This window comes from Dipodomys merriami, unplaced genomic scaffold (genome assembly GCF_024711535.1).
Source record: "Dipodomys merriami isolate MVZ:Mamm:240054 unplaced genomic scaffold, mDipMer1.0.p SCAF_30, whole genome shotgun sequence".
In the NCBI taxonomy this organism is placed as follows: domain Eukaryota; kingdom Metazoa; phylum Chordata; class Mammalia; order Rodentia; family Heteromyidae; genus Dipodomys; species Dipodomys merriami.
The window spans coordinates 8,777,931-8,799,913 of NW_027204493.1; the positions used below are offsets into that span (position 1 = coordinate 8,777,931).

The 21,983-nt window shown below is 40.3% G+C and overlaps 2 protein-coding genes across 3 annotated transcripts in view; both read right to left on the reverse strand.

Annotated features, from left to right (window-relative positions):
- Ccl28 (C-C motif chemokine ligand 28) overlaps window positions 1–13,461 on the reverse strand; it is a 27,121-nt gene extending 13,660 nt beyond the window's left edge. Inside the window, exons 1-3 of the mRNA XM_070041133.1 lie at window positions 13,404–13,461; window positions 5,924–5,990; window positions 5,731–5,831 (exon numbers count right to left, since the gene is read on the reverse strand). Of these exons, the coding sequence (XP_069897234.1) occupies window positions 5,731–5,831; window positions 5,924–5,931 (109 nt within the window). The 5' untranslated portion in view covers window positions 5,932–5,990; window positions 13,404–13,461. The remainder of the gene's footprint in view (window positions 1–5,730; window positions 5,832–5,923; window positions 5,991–13,403) is intronic.
- Tmem267 (transmembrane protein 267) lies at window positions 10,021–21,386 on the reverse strand. 2 transcript variants are annotated; one of them, XM_070041131.1, is made up of 3 exons: window positions 21,221–21,386; window positions 16,896–17,281; window positions 10,021–13,674 (listed from the first exon to the last, which is right to left on the reverse strand). In XM_070041131.1, exons 2-3 carry the CDS (start codon window positions 17,205–17,207, stop codon window positions 13,339–13,341), a joined length of 648 nt encoding a protein of 215 aa, XP_069897232.1. In that variant the 5' UTR covers window positions 17,208–17,281; window positions 21,221–21,386; the 3' UTR covers window positions 10,021–13,338. The 2 variants fall into 2 exon arrangements, with proteins under 2 accessions (XP_069897232.1, XP_069897233.1); XM_070041132.1 differs by lacking the exon at window positions 21,221–21,386 and adding an exon at window positions 20,480–20,503.
- Between the last annotated feature and the right edge of the window lie 597 nt (window positions 21,387–21,983).

Genomic DNA, 21,983 nt, shown 5'->3' on the forward strand with positions numbered 1-21,983 from the left:
TTTCAGAAGGAGGAAGCACTTGCAGCAGATTTCAAGTGAATTCACAGCAGAGGAAACTACATGAAGGGACTCTGGCCCTGAAAAAGGCCATCCTCCCTGGACCACAGACCACCTTCCTTCAGACTCTCACAAGGAAAAGATCTTTATTCCGGGCATATAAGGAAGGGATTTTTATCCAGGACACACAATTTGAACATGTTTAGATTATTTGGATCAGTCTGCTTTGGTAGCCCCTGGGAGATTGAGGCACTTGGATCCAGAGTTCTGGACATGCCTGAGCTCTACAGTGAGATTCTGCACCAAAAAGTATTGTTTTAATTAAAGAATCTGTAGAAGCCTTGTAATTATTGGTAAGCAAGACAGCAGATGCTCAGAACGTCGTAATTTCTACTCATTGGCCAGTGTGGGCCAGGCTCTAATGTTTTTGTGCATAGCATGTGATGTGATTATTCCATGAACTAACCCTCAATACATGAGTTATATATGATCATTTTTCTCTGATGGCTTCTCTGATGGTTGAGGTTATGTTAGTCTATGCTCCATTATAAAAGATGATTTTCATTGGGTGCCTATGGCTCATGCCTGTAATTCTAGCTACTCTGGAGGCTGTGACCTCTGGATCATGGTTCAAAGCCAACTGGGGCAGAAATAGTCCCCATGAGACTCTTATCTCCGTTAACCACTGAAACTCCAGAAGTGGCACTGTGGCTCAAAGCAATAGAGCACTAGCCTTGAGAAAAAGAGCTCAGGGACAGCTCCCAGGTCCTGAGTTCAAGCCCCATGATTGACCAAAACAAGAGAGGATTTTTCTTCTTTGTAGTCAGTGTGAAATAACACATTTAGCATAAGGCAGTGTGTGACAAAAGCTTAGGATAAATGGAATGAGCCTTCTGGAACACCAAGAGGCAAAAATCAATTATAATAACCTCAGGGAAATCTTTACCAAGGAAGTGGCATCTGAGATGGAGACTTGAAAAAAAATGTGAATAGGACAGTAAATATGGAGAAGACAGTAGGTAAAGCTACAAATGTGCATAAAGAATTAATGTAAACCACTCTGGAAGGTGGTTTGGAGATTCCTCAAAAAACTAAACATAGAACTTCCCTATGATGCAACCATACCATACCACTCTTGGGCTTCTACCCAGATCATTACAATTCAGGGTTAAGATACTTGCATATCCATGTGGGAAGCTAGATCTTAACTGGATATGATAACCTATACAGGACTCTAGGTATTAACACACAAACAAACTAAAGGATGATAGTCTGAGGGGAGGAGCCCAAAAGTGTAACTTTTCTGCACATTTAAAATACTGTTTATCAAAATGAACTTCAGGAAACAGATGCATGGGTTTTTGGCGTTGATGATGGTGGTGGTGGTGGTGTTTGTTTTTGCTTTAGGTTTTTTTTCTTTTGAGAGGTAAAGAGGATTCACAAAAAGGGAGGGAGGAATGGGAACAAATGCAATCATGCTTTTCAGTATGGACTATGTGGGAAATGATCTATGTGACTTATGGGCAAGAGTAGAAGGGGGGAACTGGGGAAAGCAAAGGATGGGGCACATTATAAAAAAAGTACTCATTGCCTGACTTATGAAATGGTAAGCCCTCTATACAACACCTTAGTCATAATAAAATTATTAAAAAGAATTTATGTAAATGTGGCTGGAATGTAGCCTTTACAGGTGCAAACTGTAGGACAGTGCACGAAGTAACTTGGGTCAGATACTTTCTGCTTTACTCCTTATTAATGCAAGGTGAGTAACCTCTTTCTATGGCAATTTTAAATCAAGATCTGGTGATCCACATAGTTAACACTTTTCTGTAGGAATATAACGGTGAAAAAAATAATGACTTTACTACACTTTCTCCATTGTATCAGCATTTCCTAAATGGGGTTTCATAGACTTCTGAAAAGGAGATCATAGATGTGATCTCACAGTCCACAAACTCATCAGACAATTTTTACAATTTCACTATGCTGTTTCAATCACAATATTTTGTTAGACATTCTGGATCTTCTGGAAGACTATCTTAAGAGAGCACTTTTAGGACTATGGGATTTTGCTTTGTGTTTATGCTAGGGTAGTTACCAAGTTCAATAAGACTCTTAATTGTCTAACCAGAAGCTGGTGGCTCGTTTCTGTAATTCTATCTACTCAGGAGGGTCAGATCTGAGGATCTTGATTCAAAACCAGCCTGAGCAGGAAAGTCCGTAAGAATATTATCTCAAGTTAACCAAGAAAGGAAGAAAGGAGGGAGGGAGGGAAGCCAGAAGTGGAGCTGTTGCTCAAGCGGGTAAAGTGCTAGCCTTGAACAAAGAAAGCCCAGGCCCTGAGCTCAAGTCTCAGGCTAATTAGAAAAGAACTGAGTAAATTTCATAATGTACTCATGTTAAGGCAGAACTAAATTCCATTATCATGGTTCAGACAAAAGCAGAGAGAATATGTACTTCTCATTCTGTATATACGTGGTATTATTAATATTAGACTCAAACTCAATATCTGCGTATCCACCACTGGGCTACATTTATATTCAGAATAGTGATTTTAGTATCAGCTAATCCTTAACTATTATACGTGCTTAATATGTTGAAATCATCTTGGCTTTGTAGTGGATTTTTTATTTAAAATTTAAAATGATATTGGTTTTATAATTACAGAAAAGATTTATAAAAGGATTTATGCTTGGCTTTCTGTATATCAAGAAACATAATAAAATGAAAATCAATAGATTTTTATTAAGGTGATTCCTTAAAAAGGACCCAAACATTACTCATATTTGAGAAGACTGCTATTATACCACAGTTTCTCTGGATATAGAAAAGGACATTTAAAATAATCTATAGTAACATTATATGTGCTTGGATTTGGGTACTAAAATCTGGACACTTAAGTCAACAAAGATACAGAATTCAGGGAATATAGGATATCATGCATAGCAAAAAGACACCTTGAGAGAAACAGAAAGCAAGCAGGGAGCCCAGGAACCAGCACAGAGCAGCTTTTAAGCACAAATGTATATTCATTCTTGCCAAACCTCTCCATCAGGTATCCTGTGGTTGAAAGAAAAGATGAGGTGTGCCTTCAGAATGCGAGCAGCAACTCTGATTCAGGAGTCATCCTACTGGCTCTGAGAATGTGTCTGAGAACTTGTTATCTGATGGACATAAATGCAACCTTCATTTTTTGTTTTTTTGGGTCCAGTCATGGGGCCTGAACTCTGGGCCTGGGCACTGTCCCTCAGCTCTTCAGCTCAAGGCTAGTGCTCTATCACTTGAGCCACAGCACCACTTCTGGCTTTTTTTTTTTTTTTTTTTTTTTTTGCTTATGTGGTGCTGAGGAATCAAACCCAGGGCCTCTGGCATGCAAGGCATGCGCTCTACCACTGAGCCACCTTCCCAGCCCCTGCAGCCTTCATTTTTAATGCACAGTTAAAAACAGCCAGGCCCACAAAGCCTTACGCTGTGTATTTAAACAATCTGACTCAGGGCCACTGAAATTGGATGACAGGCATGTTTATGGACTCAGCACTGAGATCTCTGAGTCAAGTCAGCAGCTTTAAGTGTGTCTGAGCTTCAGATAAAATCCAACACTTTTAGTTATGGTTATGGATAAAGTCAACTATTTACTGATTAGTACAGAACACAATTAAGACACTGTTAAGAGATGAAACAGCTTTCTGCCTGAAGAAAAAAAAGAATTTCCTTAAGTCCTGAACTGGCACAGGTCATTTCCTTATCCTCTCCTCCAATCTGCAGCAATTGCTAAGATCACCTGTCCTCTACCCTGTACTGCCAAGTGTCTCCAGTCCCCTTTTCCAGCTCCACACCTTATCATCTGATCTCTCTCTGAAGCCTGAATCATTCAGTGCCACTCACAGAGCACTTGGCACAAGCAGGGATTTGTGTGCATGTGTACAAACACACACACACACACACACACACACACACACACACACACACGAATGGGAGCGTGCTAAGGAAAGCAGTTGTGTTGCCCCTCAGTACCACACAGCTGTTCTCAGACCTAGCTTTATTTATTTTGGCCCAACATCATTTCCTTTTAAATGGCAGAAATTTGGAGCTTGTCAGTGTGATTTTCTTGTGTGCCAATCTGTATTAGGCAAAGCCTCAAGACTGCACCAAAGCCTCCTTCCTGCTGGACCTCTTAGCTCCCTTGATTATCACAGGCTGCACCTTTCAAACCCTTCTGTGTTTTGCTTCCCACCCTCTCTCCCAGCACCCAATCCTTTGTGAGGTTTTTCCAGGGTAAAGCATTCTCCCTCCTTCCCCATTACCCACTCTGTCTACTTCGCCTGGAATAGGGCTACTGTGGGGAGTTTGAAGGGGTGCACCTTTGTTTCAGAGCTTTGTGCCAACAGAATTCAAGTTGGTGGAGTGCCAAAATTAGGAGGAAAGCCTGAGCCAGCAGAGCTTGGAGAAACAGTGCAAAGTCCTAAATTTTCAATGATGAATTTCTCTGAAAAACGTTACAAAGACATAAAAGACAAACATGTGTCTTTATCTTGATAGAATACAGATTGATAAAAATTAATAGGAGATTATCCAAGTTTTATTTTCCTCTGCTTAGTTACTTACCCCTGGTGCACTGGTGCATTATATAGAAGACTTCAGCAAAATATTTACAGGGACAACAACAAACCTCAAAGAAGAGGGGCAGAGAGAGCCAAGTCTACCTCTCATTCTCCTCAGGATAGGCAGAACTACTGGAGTCCGATCTGACTTATTTTTACTTTATTTTTCAGTATTGGGAATCAAATTTAGGTAATGCTGAGTGCTTCATAACTGAGCTACAGCCCTCAGCCTCCAGATCCAACTTTTTGGAGAAGCTATAAATCCAACTGGTGTGTGCATACATGAATATATTCATGTGAAACCTTTTTTTTTTTCAAATGTTGGCTCAACTTTTCAAACAGCAGTTCACACACAATTATATTCCACCTATGTTCTAGACTCAGAGAATCTGTTCAAGGTAAAGCTTAAGATAACAAGAAAGGAATCATTAGTCAAGTGGTAAGTTGCCAGCAACTCCTAAGTTTAATTCTACCTGATGTAATTGACATGGTTCAATCTCCTTCATCATACTTCCTTTTTTTTTAAATTGAAAAGCAGTTACAGTTACATAAGTCAGGTAATGAGCACATCTCTTTTTGAACAGTGGCACTCTCTCCCTCATTTTCTCTCAGTTACTCTCCTCCTGACCCCCTTCCCCTGCAAGTTGTAGAGTTCTTTTCCAACACAGTATCGAGTGTTTCTCAAGGCCAGACTAAAGTTTCCATTTTTAGGTCTAACTTTGCTTAGGAAACTTAAAAGATGCAGTCTATGTTTGCTTCCACAATCTGTACATTGGGGAGACAGAGGGGGAGGGGAAAGGGAGAGGGAGAGAGAGAACAGACAGGCAGGTAGGCAGGCAAGAGCTTTAACTTTAGCTAGAGAAAGTGTAACACGCTGTCATCAAAAACATTGCTGCAGCTCAAAGTGATACTACATCCTCTAGAGGCCTGATACTAGAATTCCTTTTAAAATGAGCTTCCTCTCTGAAATGAATGGCCTAGAATCTAAACCTGTGCCACTGTCTTGAGAAGGATCCGAAATGAATAGAAAAGTCTTCCCTGAAGAGAGCAATTCCTGCCCTACCTCTCCTTCCACACAATTCCGGAGGAATCCCCTCCCTCTGAGACCCAGGTGGCCAGTACCCAGACTCACCTTCTGAGGTTGGAAGAGCCACGCAGAGTGCCAAGGCCAGGAGGGTCAGTCCTGTCCGCTGCATTCCTGCCCCACTGGCTTGAGCAGCGTTGCTGGTGAGTCTGGGAGATCAGGAAATGAAGCTGAAAGTGTCCTTGGGTTCAGAGAAAGGAGGGAAAGTTGGCCAGATAGCCCCACCCTCGGAGGTACTCACGGTGTCATTTTCTCTCCCGTTTCTTTCCTTCAGGCAAGGTTTCAGCCTGACTTTGTAGGCATCCAACCTGGTTGTTTGGGAAATGTTAAAAAAAAAAAAAAAAGCTATTGACACGAATATACCCATCCCCTAGCACTTAAAAGCCAAAATTCTAGGAAAGTGGGCCATCACTTATATTCTATAAAAGCTCCAAGGATGATTCTGCTTCACAGCAGGTGGTGACTTACTACTCTCACCTCTGACTGTGGTATCAACTTATGCTTTTAGAAACTTTCATTCTGACTTTTTAAAAAATGCATTTTTGGCTGAGCTCTGGTGGCTCATGCCTGTAATCCTAGACACTCAGGAGGCTGAGATTTGAGGATCCCAGTTCAAAGCCAGCTAAGGCAGGAAAGGCTGTGAAACAAAACTGGAAATGGTACTGTGGCTCAAATGGTAGAGCAGTTGCCTTGAGCTGAAGAGCACAGGGACAGCGCCCAGGCCCTGAGTTCAAGCCCTACAGCCCGCCCTCAAAATACATTGTTTGTAACATGTTTATATGTATCATATTACATAATTATAAAATGACAAGATTTTAATGAAAATTTAAAAATTATTTATAATCAGAAACCCAATTCATACTGTACGCAAATTCTAAATCATTATTTATGTATTATTACAATAATTTAACTTCAAACCTCAATCAACCCAATGCCTAGCCCAGTGCTTAGCAAATAGTAGATGCTCAGCTTTTAAAAAATAAATACTAAGTTGGATAACTCAAAAAACTCATGTAACTTCATCATACTGGTGAGACAATAAAGGTTTACAATTAGTACCTTGACTTCCTCTGAATATTTCTATTAATCTAACTGGTAATTGCATTTTACATTTGAATTTCTTAGATTGTTTTCTATACTTACAGATAATAAGAAAAATATACTAGAGGAAGATTATATAAAACAATAGTCACAGGGGATTTATAAAAAGGGGATTAGAAAAAAGGCCACAGGATCTGGGGGGGGGCGGGATTTTAGGAGTGCTAAGTGAGGTTCTTTTCAGGGCTGTAGTTGTATGGTTTACACTCCAATTAAACATGTGATGAGTTGGACATCAGGAATGCCAAAATAAACAGAGAGGAAAAAAGGTAGGACAAATTAACAGGAAGAGTTTGAACTTGGAGCCCAGGGAGGGAATTTCCCTCATAGAATTTCTTATTCCTGGTTAACACTATGGTTTCCCAAGTATTTGCATAACTTCTTTTTTTAAATGCATGCTTTAAAAAAATTCTTGTGTCATATAAATTGTAAAAACTCTTATATCATGTAAAGCGTCTATCAAATTTGCTGTATTTTTTTCTTGTTAATCTAACTTTTGAGGTAACAATGTTGGCATGATCTTTTGATAGGAAGGAAGGACAGAGATTACCCCCATTTCTACCCTTTACCATCATGAAAAAAATTAAACTCTATAAAAAAAAATGAGGGGAGGGAAGGGATGGTAGAGGAAAAACAAAAGAGGAGGTAACAATGCTCAATAGGAAATGTACTCATTACCTTACTCATGTAACTGTAACCCCTCTATACAGTATTTTTACAATAAAAATATATAATGCATATATATGTAAATGAAAGGAAAAGCATTATATAACAACATCTTGTAATCAAAAAAAAAAGAAGTCACTGATTTAACACAAAAATAAGGCTAATATTTTTAAACATTTAACATTATTTAACCACAAATAAAAACAAGTGTAAGTGAGGTTTTTTTCTACTAATTAGCAAAGCTTTAAGTGTTTCATATGGCATGGCTTTTGCATGTATTAACTTATACATGGTTAGTAGGAGTGTAAATGCAAATTCTTTTTTTTGGGGGGGGGGTCCTGTCGTAGGGTCTGAGCTCTGGGCCTGGGTGCTGTCCCTCAGCAATTCAGCTCAAGGCTAGCGCTCTACCACTTGAGCCACAGCGCCACTTCCAGTTTTTTTCTGCTTATGTGGTGCTGAGGAATCGAACCCAGGGCCTCATGCATGCGAGGCAAGCACTCTACCACTGAGCCAACTTCCCAACCCCTGTAAATGCAAATTCTTAGAAGGTTAATTTGACAATACCTATCAGCTTAAAATGAAGATATATTAATAGAATTTATGTTACAGATGTAAGTAGATATATGCAGAGACATAAATAGAAGCATCTCATGAGCATTAAAATAGCAAAACATTTAAAAATATATGAATACTATTTTAAGGAAGTAAATTATGGCACTCCCATATAATGGACTACAGTGCAACAAGAAAAAAATAATATACTAGGAGGTTGTGATGTAGCTCAATACTAGAATGCTTGCCTAGAAGTGTGCAAGTCTCCAGGTTCAATCCCCACCACTGCAAAACAAACAAATATACTATAAGAAAAGACCTCTGGTCTATAAGTGAAAACGTTCAAAACAGTAGGAAAAAAATCTATCTCTGTATGTGTGTGTGTGTGTGTGTGTGTGTGGTAACGTATTCAACAGAAAAAGATACAGGATGCACACATATACTCTTTTATTGGGCCAAATAGGCATTCTTCCACTTTCTTGTCACTTTTTTTTTGGTCCATTGTGGGGCTTGAACTCAGGGCCTGGGCACTGTCCCTGAGCCAATTTGTGCTCAAGGCTAGCACTCTACCACTTGAGCCACAGTGCCACTTCCAGCTTTTTCTGTTTATGTGGTACTGAGAAATCAAACCCAGGGCTTCATACATGCTAGGCAAGCATTCTGCTACTAAACCACATTCCCAGTCCTCTTCTCACTCTTTTGTAGTATTTACTCTTTCAAACATCTTCTGAGGTTCATTTTTATCAGCCTCACTGGAATTGATGTATTGAGAAGGAAGAAGGGATGTCACATCCAGGAATGGCAGAACTTTTCCCAGAAGGCTTGGACTGTAGCCCAAGCCACCCTTTTTGGAGATTAGATTGAAGAAAAACAGCTCAGATCAATTAGCTTAGAATCTAGAGAAACACCAGAGTTTCTACCTATCAGGGAACTGAAACCAACACTAAGAGACTATTGTTAGAGATGCAGGGCAACCAGCTGAGGAAGTCCAGGTGAAAAGAACTGCGGCATTTATACATGGATTCAAGACAAACAGGGCCTCAGCACATGAAGGGGGCCTTATGCTTATCTCATAAATACTTTCCCACAGCTATTAAAAGATGTTACATGCACAGTTTGTTACATAACCACCACTATCTTCCAGTTTATGCTTTATCATCAACCAATTTTTAATTGGTGTGTTTAATTATCAATACTGATGACCTAGGAATCTGGGCAGTGTTCAATTTAAGTCAATGAATACTAAATTAAGGGCCTGGAAATTCAGGTGAGTGCTTTCTTTGGAAGTATGGAAGTCTAAGGAGAATCACCATATAAGTTGCTGGGGGCTTGCATCTGACATTCCTCTGCTGATCAGGCAATTATAAGGTTCATGGGCTTGGAACGGCCACACCTGGAAGCAGTAAGTTAAATGTCATGTAAAGTACGTGAAAAGAGGAAAATGCTCCAAAAGCCCTTTCATTATAATCACTGTTCCTAGAGACTGCAGGAACATCAAGCAGATCCAGAGGACAATGCCTTGGACTTATACAAGATGCAAATTACATATGAATCAATTTTTAGGAGGAGTCTCTCAGATCAGTGAAATCACTATGAACCACCTGAGTTGGAGTTAGGTCATGGTATATTGCTGGACTTTGATAAAACAACAAATTATAATAGATGTGGCTATGTGTGTCTAATTGATGTACTGAATCCAATGTGGACACACTAACTTCTCAGTAGCTCTCTGCCAAACAGGACAAACAGCTCCTGCCTGAGGTGCAGTGAGGTGAGGTTCCTGGTGTCAGAGAAAGCTGCCCACAGCTGGAGAACTTTACTCATCATAGAAAATAAAAATGAGTGGGGGATGGGAGGGAACGCTGAAAGGGACACACATTGTGCTCAGAAAGTGCTTTGTTGAATGGCAACCCCTTTGTACAACTTCTGAAAGATAATGCAAATATTTCTAAATGGTTTTATTAATATAAATGCATGCATACTTATCATAAAAGATGACATAATATAGAGAATAAAAGCTAAGTGCTTGCAGTCAAACTACCCTGCACAAGGAGTGAAAGCCAAAAATATGCCTCACAGACCACAAGATGTTGCTGACTTAAGCTAGGTAATTAGCATCCTTATACTATTTCTATTTTACTTCTGGTGTAACTATATGAAATAGGCTATTAGGGAGACAAGATTGCCTTTAAGGGAGAGTTTAATACACAGCACAACATACACCATTATTTACACTTAAATTGATATGGTACTTAAAATATGACACAGGCCTACCTGAAGATTTTCACACATTTTTTACAAGTTTTTATTGTTAAGGTGATGTACAAAGAGTAAAGTTACATAAGTCAGGTTTGAGTACTTTTAAACAGTGCCACCTTTTTCCAGAGGTTAAGTATCATCTATTCTATCACCTGATGTTTGCCTGTTTGCCATAAAATTGTGCAAGTTGCCAGTGAGCCTTACACTCATAAATCAGACTCTATATACACCAATATTAAGGACACAGGTAACATGAAAGAAAAACAGAACAGAATATAAAGACAGAATGTACTAGAACTTCTCTTGAAAATTACAAAGGTAGGGTTGGCAGTCACTGGGCTTGTCCAATTTGGAGGCAGGGCACAGGGCTCAACAATCTCAATCATCATTCAAAGTCCACCAACCGAAACTCTGTACAAGAAGTATTTATTCAAGCTAGGTGCGGTGGCTTGTGCCTGGCATTCCAGTAATGAAGAAGCTATTGAATTCAAGGCATGTCTCTAAAAGAGAAAAAGGAAAAGGAAAAACATCCTTCCACAGATGTCCATGGGCCTGACTGGAGATGTATCTCTGGGCTTATGCATAGGTTGAAACTGTTAACCTTTGACAGTTCTTCACACTCTGTGGCCTGTACCTTCTGCTCTTCAAGAAAGTTCACCTAGCCGGGCGCTGGTGGCTCACGCCTGTAATCCTAGCTACTCAGGAGGCTGAGATCTGAGGATCGCGGTTCAAAGCCAGCCCGGGCAGGAGAGACCGTGAGACTCCTATCTCCAATAAACCACCAGAAAACCGGAAGTGGCGCTGTAGCTCAAGTGGTAGAGCGCTCATCTTGAACTGAAGAGCTGAGGGACAGCGCCCAGGCCCAGAGTTCAAGCCCCACGACCGACCAAAAAAAAAAAACAACAACAACAAAAAAAAAACAAACAACAAAAAAAGAAAGTTCACCTAAGTCATCCTGTTGGTCTGAGGCCTTACATTAGATCATCTCAGCAGACTCATGTTTCCAGTTGGGGACAATTGGGGATAAGAAGAAAATAGTTCATTTGGGAGAAGTTTTCCTGAAGCCAGTAGGAATGATTCGGCTCAAGAAAACAGCAACTAGGAAGCTGGGTCAGTGAGAGAGCCAGGAGGAACATTAAGTGATCAGATGTCAAGAGTACGGAGAAGATATACAGGGGAAGCAAGGTTCAGTCCAACTTCCAAATACAGTGTTGCATGGACACAGATTTCTCTAGGAATGAATGAAGTGATGAACTGGGAGTTAAGTTGCTGGTTCCCTAGAGATTACAATCACAGCTTTCGAGGACCATTTAGGGGAGAAGAGCCATTTCTGATGACAGGGATAGGAACGGAGGCATTCCACAAAATGTTCAGTTTTTCGTTGAGTAAGAGTGGCTCACACATGTAGTCCTAATTACTGAAGAGGCTCGGCTCAAAGCTGGCCCAGGCAGGAAAGTACGTGAGATTCTTAACCACTAAAAAGCTTGAAGTAGGGTTGTGGCTCAAGTGGTAGAATATTAGTCTTCCGCAAAAAAGCTCAAGGACAGTACCCAGGTCCTGAGTTTAAGTGCCAGGATGGCACCCACATACACACTAAGTTAGACAAGCCCTCAACTGACAATGTGACATCTGGTTTAATGATATTCCTTTGCTTAATATGGAGCAAGAAAAATAAAGTTTTTAAAACTTAGAAAAAGTTATTAATAAGGTATTAATAAGATATTGATCTTATTTCCATGTATTTCTTAAATCAGATGACTTTTAAATCTCTCCAAATTTACTTCCATTATATAATATTTACTAACATAGCAACCAAATTTATATAACAATTACTTTTGAAAGGTAATCAATAGATTTAAGATCTAATAAATTGTAAAACATAACACTATAATCCATTTAGCAATAAGAAAACTGTTCTAGCTGGGCACCAGTGGCTCATCCCTGTATTCCTAGCTACTCAGGAGGCTGAGATCTGAGTGCCAGGACAGGAACACATTTGAGACCCCTTCTCAACCAAGAACTGGGTGTGGTAAGGAATTAGTCATTCCAGCCTACAAATGGTAGCTCATGGTCTAGGCACATGCCTGGGCAGGAAGTAAAATCCTATCTCAAAACTAAGGAGCACAAAAAGGGCTGGAGCCATGGCTCAAACTCATGCTTAGAAAGTATAAAACACTTAACTGGGCACTGGTGGCTCATGCCTGTAATCCTAGCTACTCAGGAGGCTGAGATCTGAGGATCGCGGTTCAAAGCCAGCTCAGGCAGGAAAGACCATGAGACTCCTATCTCCAATAAACCACCAGAAAACCAGAAGTGGCACTGTAGCTCAAGTGGTAGAGTGCTCACCTTGAGCTGAAGAGCTGAGGGATAGAGCCCAGGCCCAGAGTTCAAGCCCCAGGACCGACAAAAAAAAAAAAAAAAAAAAAAAGTATAAAACACTGTGTTCAAACCTCAATACTGCCAAAAATCAACACAAATACTATTCCAGTAAATGTAACTATAGCCAACATATTATAATAATTATTACCTAAACTGATTTCTAAAGACATAACTATATCTAATGTTAGCTATTGTCTTTTATGAATGTTTTGAAGTGCTTTGAAGCAGATTTTGCCAATAATTGTATTTCATAAAGCACTCTGCAAATTAAATTTCGTTCAGAGCCAACACACTTAAATATGTGTTTTTCTTTATCATATATCTTATTCAGGATTTATCTCAAGAAATTGTGAATCAAAATAGTCATCCCAAATTAGTCATCCCAAAAGTTAGCTCTCATCAGGAAACAGACTTACAGATATACTTCAAGACAACTAATTCTATGTTTTTCTAGCAAAACTTCTAGTAATCCCAGATAATCAAAAGCAGCAATAAAAATATATAATGGAATAAATGAATTGTAGCAAAATGACATATCTGAAAGAAGTTAGAACTGTAACAAGTATAATTTTTTAAAAAACTATACATGCCTGCTGAGCAAGTAGATTCAGCAATAATAAAAAAATTAACAATGTAAATGTGTTTATAAAATGTCACTTCAGTATTGGCTACCCTTCATTATTGTCTTCTGAATCCCTTCTCTCAGACATTAATGAGAGTTCCTTGTGTGGAAGATATCAATTGTCTGGTCCCTGTTAAATACATACCAAGTGAACATATATGAGGTAAAGATGATGTTGTCATTACATAAAGCCAGAATGGCAAAGGAGAAGTTTTTCCAAATGGGCATATCCACAAGCCATGACGAATTGCATCACGAATATGATGTGAAGTCCAGGATACAAATAACATCCAGGGAAGAAAGCACCATGAGTCTCTGACCTTGAGAAGGTACATAGTAAACTTCAGAGTCAGAACCATGATGGGTATCATAGTAGAACAGTGAAGGAAAGGTCTTCGTGGAAGAGTCAAAGCAGCCTGTGGACAGGGGAAGAAGAGTAGCTTGTGTCAATTACTTCTCAGAAAAACAAAATGTTATAACTGTTTCTTAGTAAGTAGCATATCCAGAATTTATTGGAAACACCAAGTTAATATGTCACTATAGAGAAACTGTATAAAAAGTTCATAAGCAGTCTTGCGCCAGTGGTTCATGCCAGTAATCCTAGCTATTCAGGATATGCAATTAGGAATATCATGGTTCGAGGTGAGGCCACACCAGACCAAAAAAATAGTGGGGTGTAGTAGTAGTGTATGCCTGTCATCCAGGTAAGGCACAAAAATTATTTGCATAGGAAAATATTTATCTTAAAAATGTACTCCTAGCCGGGCGCTGGTGGCTCACGCCTGTAATCCTAGCTACTCAGGAGGCTGAGATCTGAGGATCGCGGTTCAAAGCCAGCCCGGGCAGGAGAGACCGTGAGACTCCTATCTCCAATAAACCACCAGAAAACCGGAAGTGGCGCTGTAGCTCAAGTGGTAGAGCGCTCGCCTGGAGCTGAAGAGCTGAGGGACAGCGCCCAGGCCCAGAGTTCAAGCCCCACAGCCAACAAAAAAAAAAAAAAAAAAAAAAAAAGTACTCCTATCTTCTGGGCAAAACAGATTAGTTGTTTGAAGGGATGTTTATTAGGTACCATATCATCATGTGTTGACATATAAACAGGTCAATCTTGAAAATTTGTGAGCCCAACTGATAAGACTGACAACAAAAAAGGTAAAATATGCCACATGTCCCAAACACAGTGGGGCAACTCATCTAGGGTAAATTAGGGTGAAACCCCCAACCAACTTTTCACCATACATATCCTTGATGTTAGAACATCATTGTATCTGTTAACAGGTATATCTAAACCCATGGCTGGAATTACTATCTCTCTCTCCCTCTCTCTCTCTCTCTCTCTCTCTCTCTCTCTCTCTCTCTCTCTCTCTCTCTTTGGTAATCTTTCCTGTGTTTTGTTGACTAATAAACTTCCTTGATCTCTACCAAAAAAAATTTTTCCCCCTTTTTACAATACACACTCCGTACCAATGGGTTAAGTTATATAGTATATACTAAAAACTCACCAAAAATAAAATTCAAAAAAGTTCAAAATGAAGGATCAAACATGTGATGTGCAAATGGAAATAATAAAATGACACACTTAATTCAAGTCAAAGCATTAAATATTACTTTTCAAATCCACTAAAAGACCAATTTCACAATGAAAATATAAAATTATGAATATTTATGTAATCAATCATTTTGTTTTGTTTTGTTTTGTTTGTCGGTCGTGGGGCCTGAACTCTGGGCCTGGGCGCTGTCCCTCAGCTCTTCACCTCAAGGCTAACGCTCTACCACTTGAGCCATAGCACCACTTCCGGCTTTTTTCTGCTTATGTGGTGCTGAGGAATCGAACCCAGGGCCTCATGCATGCAAGGCAAGTGCTCTACCACTGAGCCACCTTCCCAGCCCAATCAATAATTTTTGTACTGAGGATTCAACTCAAGGCCTGACTTGCCTTGGCTCAGCCTCAGAAAGGAAATCCTTCCACCTCTGCCTGCCTCCTGCTTTGCTGAGATTACAAGATAGACATCATGATACCAGGCTTGTTTTATGATACAGGATCTTGAAAACCTCTTATCAAGATTGTAATTCTCCCATCCTATGCTCAGCTAATTTTTTATAATACTTAGTCCACTTGATCTATCTAGGAGTATGCTATGTGAAGCTCCTTATTAATTCTGTGTTTCTGTGTCTACTTATGTCTTTAAGTACATAGATACATGCTTATAATCCTAAAATGCAATGATGCTTCTTCTTAAAGAAAAAAAATAAAATTTGTCTTAAATTTTAAGTTTAATTTAAAGTGATTCCTTACTGATTTTCTGAATGCATAAAACAACTTCTGAAAAATATCTAACATGACACACGAGAGGAAGAAGTAATGCTTTACCATTCATTTAGCAAATATATACTGAACACCTTGAAGGTAAGCCAAGTACTATTTTAGGCCAGAGACTTAAAAAGCAGACAAGAATCTTTGCTTTATGAGTCTGTATTTCTTTTCTGAGAAGTTTACAAATCATATACATGCAGAAAGTTAGACAAGTCTTTTGACATTCAGAAAATATTATCTGAACAACCATTTTTTTTTTTGGGGGGGGGTAAGGTCATGGGGCCTGAACTCTGGACCTGGGCGCTGTCCCTCAGCATTTCAGCTCAAGGCTAGCGCTCTACCACTTGAGCCACAGCGCCACTTCCAGCTTTTTTCTTTTTGCTTATGTGGTGCTGAGGAATCGAACCCAGGGCCTCAGGCATACAAGGTAAGCGCTCTACCACAGAGTCACCTTCCCAGCCCCTGAACCACCATTTTAAGTTTAGTTTATTTATGAGTCAAGTCACTGAAGAGTTAAAGAGCTGGATATCGCAAAGAAATTCTGCAATGTTCCAGGTGGTATGGTGAAATGCACAGATTTGGTTCCAAGAGGTGATGGAGGAATGAATCTATTTAGGTCACTCCCCAGAACTAAAAAAATCATAGTTATTCAACCTTTTTTTCTTTTGAGTGTGAACTCGGAGTCTCAATCTTCTTCATTCACTTGGTGCTCTACTATTGAGCCATTCCTCCAGCCCTGCTTTTTGCTTGGTTATTTTGGTGACAAAAGTCTAGCTGACTTTCTCTCTAGGCTGGTTATGAAATATAATCCTCTGGATCTGAGCCTCCTGAGTAGCTAGAATTAAAGATGTACATCACCAGCATCAAATTATACAACTCTTGTGGTACACGTAAAAGCTTCTCACTGACTGTAAAGCATAAAGAATAAGTGGAGAAAATGAAGTGTAGCTCTGAGGAGAAGCAGTGATACAGAAAGAACAAGGGCAGCCCTGAAGCTGCCAGTTTAATTTAAACCAATTTGCTAATATATTCTTTGTAAGTGAGCACTGAACTTCTCACACACAATTAGTGGGACCTTACTCTATAGGTATCCCCAGCACTTGGTGATGACAAATAATATGATTAGCAATATGCCTGTATGCATCTGTAAGGAAGTATTAAATACTCCAAAAGGATGACTGAACAGGCTTTCTTATTTTAAAATAAGATTAATTTTCTCTAACTCTAAATGAGGCTGTGAAGATCAATATGAGAATATATATATATATACACACACACACACATATGTATATATATAAAACACAGAAAAGTAAACATGCTCCTTACCTTTAAAGACAGAGATCTAGCTAGAAAAAAGTGGTCTATATCAATAACAGAGGCTAAAAATCCAGCTAAAATGACTTCTCCAAAGTCAGTCTTCTTCTTGACTCCAGTGATTACTGCCCATGACCACATGCCAATCATGCCATGCACTGCGTTGTCTGAGAGTGCACGAAGCCAGTCACTTTTCTGAATTAGGGGAAGCTGAAGAAGTCTGTCAGCTACTAGGCAAAATATGCCCAGACCAACGCTGCAAACAATAGATTCAGTGCTACAAGCCTGGAGTAGAGCACGAGTCTTCTCAGTCTCGGATGCCATCCTAAACAATACATCAGTTTTTAAGAAAAGCCAGCAGGAATGCAGGGGCCATTCTTGTTGGCAGCCATAGCACCCTAAAATAGAAAACAGAGAGAAATAAATACCAGTAAAGCAGCAGTGCTATGATCAACATGAAACATATTTCAAGACAAAAAAATGATTCATTAAGACTCAGAAGAATAAAATAGTCTCATTGTAATATTATACAAGGTTATATCATACATAATATAATCAGATAAAAAACAATGTATAGGATGTTTGCCTATCATTAAATATATATATTTAATTAAATATATATGTATATAAAATATAAGCATATATACACATAACATACACATTTAGGTATAAATACGTATGTATATAAACATTTATAAAAACTAACAACTACACATGTACTTATCCACAAGAAAAGTCTCAATAAGGTCTAAGTAGAAATATGCAGAGTACATTCTATGAATAGAATGTAATATATATCATCACTTTTAACAGGTTAAAAAGCCAAGTGCTGGTGGCTCCTAGCTACTCAGGAGGCTGAGATATGAGGATCATGGTTCAAAGGCAGACCTGGTAGGAAAGTCCAGGAGACTCTTATCTCTAATAAAACTACTCAGAAAAGGCTGGAAGTGGCACTGTGGCTCAAGTGGTAGAGTGCTAGCCTTGTGCAAAAGCGGCAGCACCCAGGCCCAGAGTTCAGGCCCCAGGACTGGCAAAAAGGAAAAAAAATGCAGTGGCCTAATTAGCTGGAAGACATCATAGGAGCACAAGTAATACCTTTGCAGTCAAAAGAAGAAATTAATCTGATCATATAAAATAATCTTTATCGGGGCTGGGAAGTTGGCTCAGTGGTAAAGCGCATGCCTTGCATGCCAGAGGCCCTGGGTTCGATTCCTCAGCACCACATAAGCAAAAAGAAAAAAGCCGGAAGTGGCACTGTGGCTCAAGTGGTAGAGCTCTAGCCTTGAGCTGAAGAGCTGAGGGACAGCGCCCAGGCCCAGAGTTCAGGCCCCATGACCGGACCCAAAAAAACAAACAAACAAACAAAAAATAATCTTTATCAAAATGAACCCCAGGAAATAGAAATAAGAGGTTCTCTTTGTTACTGTTTTTTTTTCCTTTATCTGTCTTTGGTAGGGTAAAGAGGGGCACAGAAATGGAGGAACAAGGGTAAACAAATACTCACAAGACACTATATTGAAAATGAACTACACAACTTGTGTAGAGAGTGAGGAAAAGGGTGACATTCTCCAAAAACAAATGTAATGTTTATCTGACTTATATAACTGTAACCCCTCTGTACATCACCTTTATAATGATAATAAACAAGAGTAGCCTATCTTTCAAGTATTTATGCTTTGGAAACATTTCAGGAAGAAAAAAGCTCAGAGAGGAAATAATAAACATTTGTTGAATGATTCAGTGAGAAACTATCATACACTATATCTGTTATGTATTAGGAATTGCATATTAAATACAGTTCTTGAAAGGCATTTGGTAAAATATATTATCTATTTCTGATATACATACTTGCTAAAAATATATCAGGTAATTCTTACATTCAGTAAAGATCAAGAACCACTAGTTTAGACAAAAAAAAAATACAGTTAAAAAAAAAAAAGAACCACTAGTTTTAACAACAATGATGAGACCACTTGGTTTAGAAATCAAAAGATGAAAATTAGGACTATTACCTTGACAGGGTAGCTACTATAACATTGTTAGTCAAAGTAGTGAAAGAGTCAGACAATAGTGGTTCATACTTGTAATCCTAGCTACTCAGGAGAAAGACCTAAGGATCATAGTTCAAAGCCATCCTGGGCAGAAAATTCTGTGAGACTCTTATCTCCAATTAATCACAGAAAAAGCCTGGAAGTGGTACTATAGTTAAAGGAGTAGAGTGCCAGCCTTGAGCAAAAGGAGCTTAGGGACAACATCCAGGCCCAGAGTTCCAGGCCCAGGACCAGAAAAAGAAAGAGGGAGGGAAGGATAAAAGGAAAGAAAACACATCATTACATATGGGAGGAAAGGAAAATTACATTCTTTTGCAGGTGAAAAGATTGCCTATCCAAAGGAACAGTTGAAGACTGATGAAAAATGTGGCTGCTTTATGAAAAATGTTAAAAGTCTTTTCATTACACCAGAAACACGGGAAAAAATGGGAACATGGGACATTTGTAACTCAAAATTTGAGGAATAAACAAATATGAAATATTTATGAATACATGTAATGGAAGTTAGGCTACAAGGAGAGTTGGAAGGCATAGGTCTCTTGGTGCATGTTCTTGGGGTTCTATCTTGCCAGGCCCCTTCCTTTATTCTGCTATTTCTAAGTTTCTAGCCACAATATTGCGAACTATTTTGCCTCCTCACAATGAACTAAACTCTCTTGAAACTGTGATCCCAAACAAGTAATTCCTCCTTCTAAGCATTTGTCACAGTGACAAAAAATAGTAAGTCCTGAGGTTGCTAGAAAGGATTCATGACAGTGTAATGGAGGGGTTTTGTTTTTGGTTTTGGTTTTTTCATTTTGCATCTACCTCAGTTGAAAGTATTTGGAAATCATTATTTCTTTTTCTTTCTTTCTTTTTTTTTGCTGGCGGTGGGGTCTGAACTCTGGGCCTGGGCTCTGTCCCTCAGCTCTTCAGCTCAAGGCAAGTGCTCTGCCACTTGAGCCACAGCACCATTTCTGCTTTTTCTGCTTATGTGGTGCTGAGGAATCGAACCCAGGGCCTCATAATTGAGGGGCAAGCACTCTACCACTGAGCCACCTTCCCAACCCCTCATTATTTCTTTATCCTGAAAGAATCATGTTACTAATATGGTGTGAACAAATTATTTTTATATTATACTATAAACTTCGATTATAAGAGAGTACATATTTTTCTTAATTCTAATTGTTATTTTAATGCTTAAAATAAAAGCTGTTTGGGGGACAGAATCCAGGGCCTCGGTAAACATCATACCACTGAGCTACAACCCTAGACAATCCTCCCAGTATTAACTACATACTCATGGGAATATTATTTGACTTCTCTACCTAACAGTCACTCAAATCATACTTTTTTCTGTGATTTGCAAGAGCCACTTTCTGCAACGACCCAACTTTTTTCAACTCCCATCCCCATTATAGCAACGCAATCAACTATGGGGCTTCAAAGTATGTAACGTGGTTATTCCTTAACCCCACAGTCACACTCACTGGACATTATGTGCTATATACTGTTCCCTATCAATGTCTGAAAGTATATTTTAAAATGTTTAGTGCTTATTCTCACCATAAATCAATTCCTAACTTCAACAAGTTTCAAATCTCAGCAATTCTCTGTCATGGTTCCTGAGGCTGCAGTGAGGCGATAGTTTTTAGAATGTCAATTATAAAAACGGGGCAGGAAGCCTTGGTTTGCAGGAAGAGGTCCAGTGCCACCGCATTCAGGTCTCTGGGAGCCCAGGTGCCAAGGGCTCTGCTACCTTTTTTGGTCGGACGTGGGGCTTGAACTCTGGGCCTGGGGGCTGTCCCTGAGCTCTTCAGTTCAAGGCGAGCACTCTACCACTGAGCCACAGCGCCACTTCCTCTTCTGCCTCTTAAGGATGGCAGCAGGGTCCTCCAGCAAGCCTGCGCCCTGCCCAGGCCAGAGCCAGTCCAGAGATGTGGATCCCAGAAGAGGGCTGTACCTTTTAGATACAGGAGTACCTAGAAGGCGGGCACCACGCAGGAGGAACGCGCCCGCTCGGGTCACGCTCCCAGTCACGCTCGGCTCTCAGGACACACCATGCCACGCCTCTTTGGACACCGTGTCCCCGCCCCCTCGTCCTCCCAGCCATTGTGCGGCCCGGCTCAGTTTCAGTCCCGCCCCTCAACCCACACCATAGAGACGCAGGTAAGGGCGCCAGAGAGGCTCAGGCTCGATCAACAGAGAGGCGCAGGCTCCGCCACCATAGAGACGCTGACGGGCTCCATCGCGCTGGGCCCACGGGGAGTAAGGAGGCCTTATCTGGGCTCTGGCTGATGGCAGTACCTTGTATTCACCACCACACCTCGAAAGGCGACCCGGAGGCTAGAGTGGAAAGTGCCGGGTTCGCTTCCTGCTCTCCAAGCCGAGGCTTCGTTTCTCGGCTGAGGAGCCGGGCGCGGCGCGCGACGGCCTCGGTGTGTCTCCACGTCCCGCCGTGCGCCCTCCAGGGTGGGAGACCCGGAGCTCAGCTCGTCCGGGCAGGGACGCGCCGCCCCGCCCCGCCCCGCCCCCCCACCCCGACCTGCCGCGCCGCCCCGCCCCCTGGCGGACGTCTCCATCACAGTAAAGACATGGCTAGGACACCTAACCATTACTGCTGACTGTCCACAAAAGCTCACAGGGAAGCAACTAACTGTACCTTAAGTATGCTTGCTGGAACTGGACGCCTAAGGGCAGTCCCTCCTTTGACCGAGCGCTAGCTTAGCATCAAGAATTTAGCTTCATGGAATGCACTGGCCCCAAAAGAAGAGGCCCAAAGAGGGACACTATATACCCTTCCTACCAAGTTCCTCAAAACAAGTCACATCTAAAGCAAGACATGAAAACATGTCTTATTTTCTTTGTTGGATTCAGGGCCTTGGCTTAGTCCATATGGTTCTTTTAATCAGTCTACTGCCTAAAGGCACTGAGTCATTTTTTTTTTTTTTTTTTTTGGTTTCTTTTTTTTTTTTTTTAAATTGTATTTTATTTTATTTGAGAACATACTGTACAAAGGGGCTACAATTACATGGGCAGGATAATGGATACATTTCTTACCAAGCATTGC

What these genes read in the sequence shown, in the direction of transcription:
- Tmem267 (XM_070041131.1), bottom strand. Translation starts at nt 17,207, where the DNA reads ATGGCATCCGAGACTGAGAAGACTCGTGCTCTACTCCAGGCTTGTAGC. An exon ending in CTAGATCTCTGTCTTTAAAG is followed by an intron (nt 13,675 to 16,895) that starts GTAAGGAGCATG and finishes CCCTGTCCACAG; the next exon opens with GCTGCTTTGACTCTTCCACG.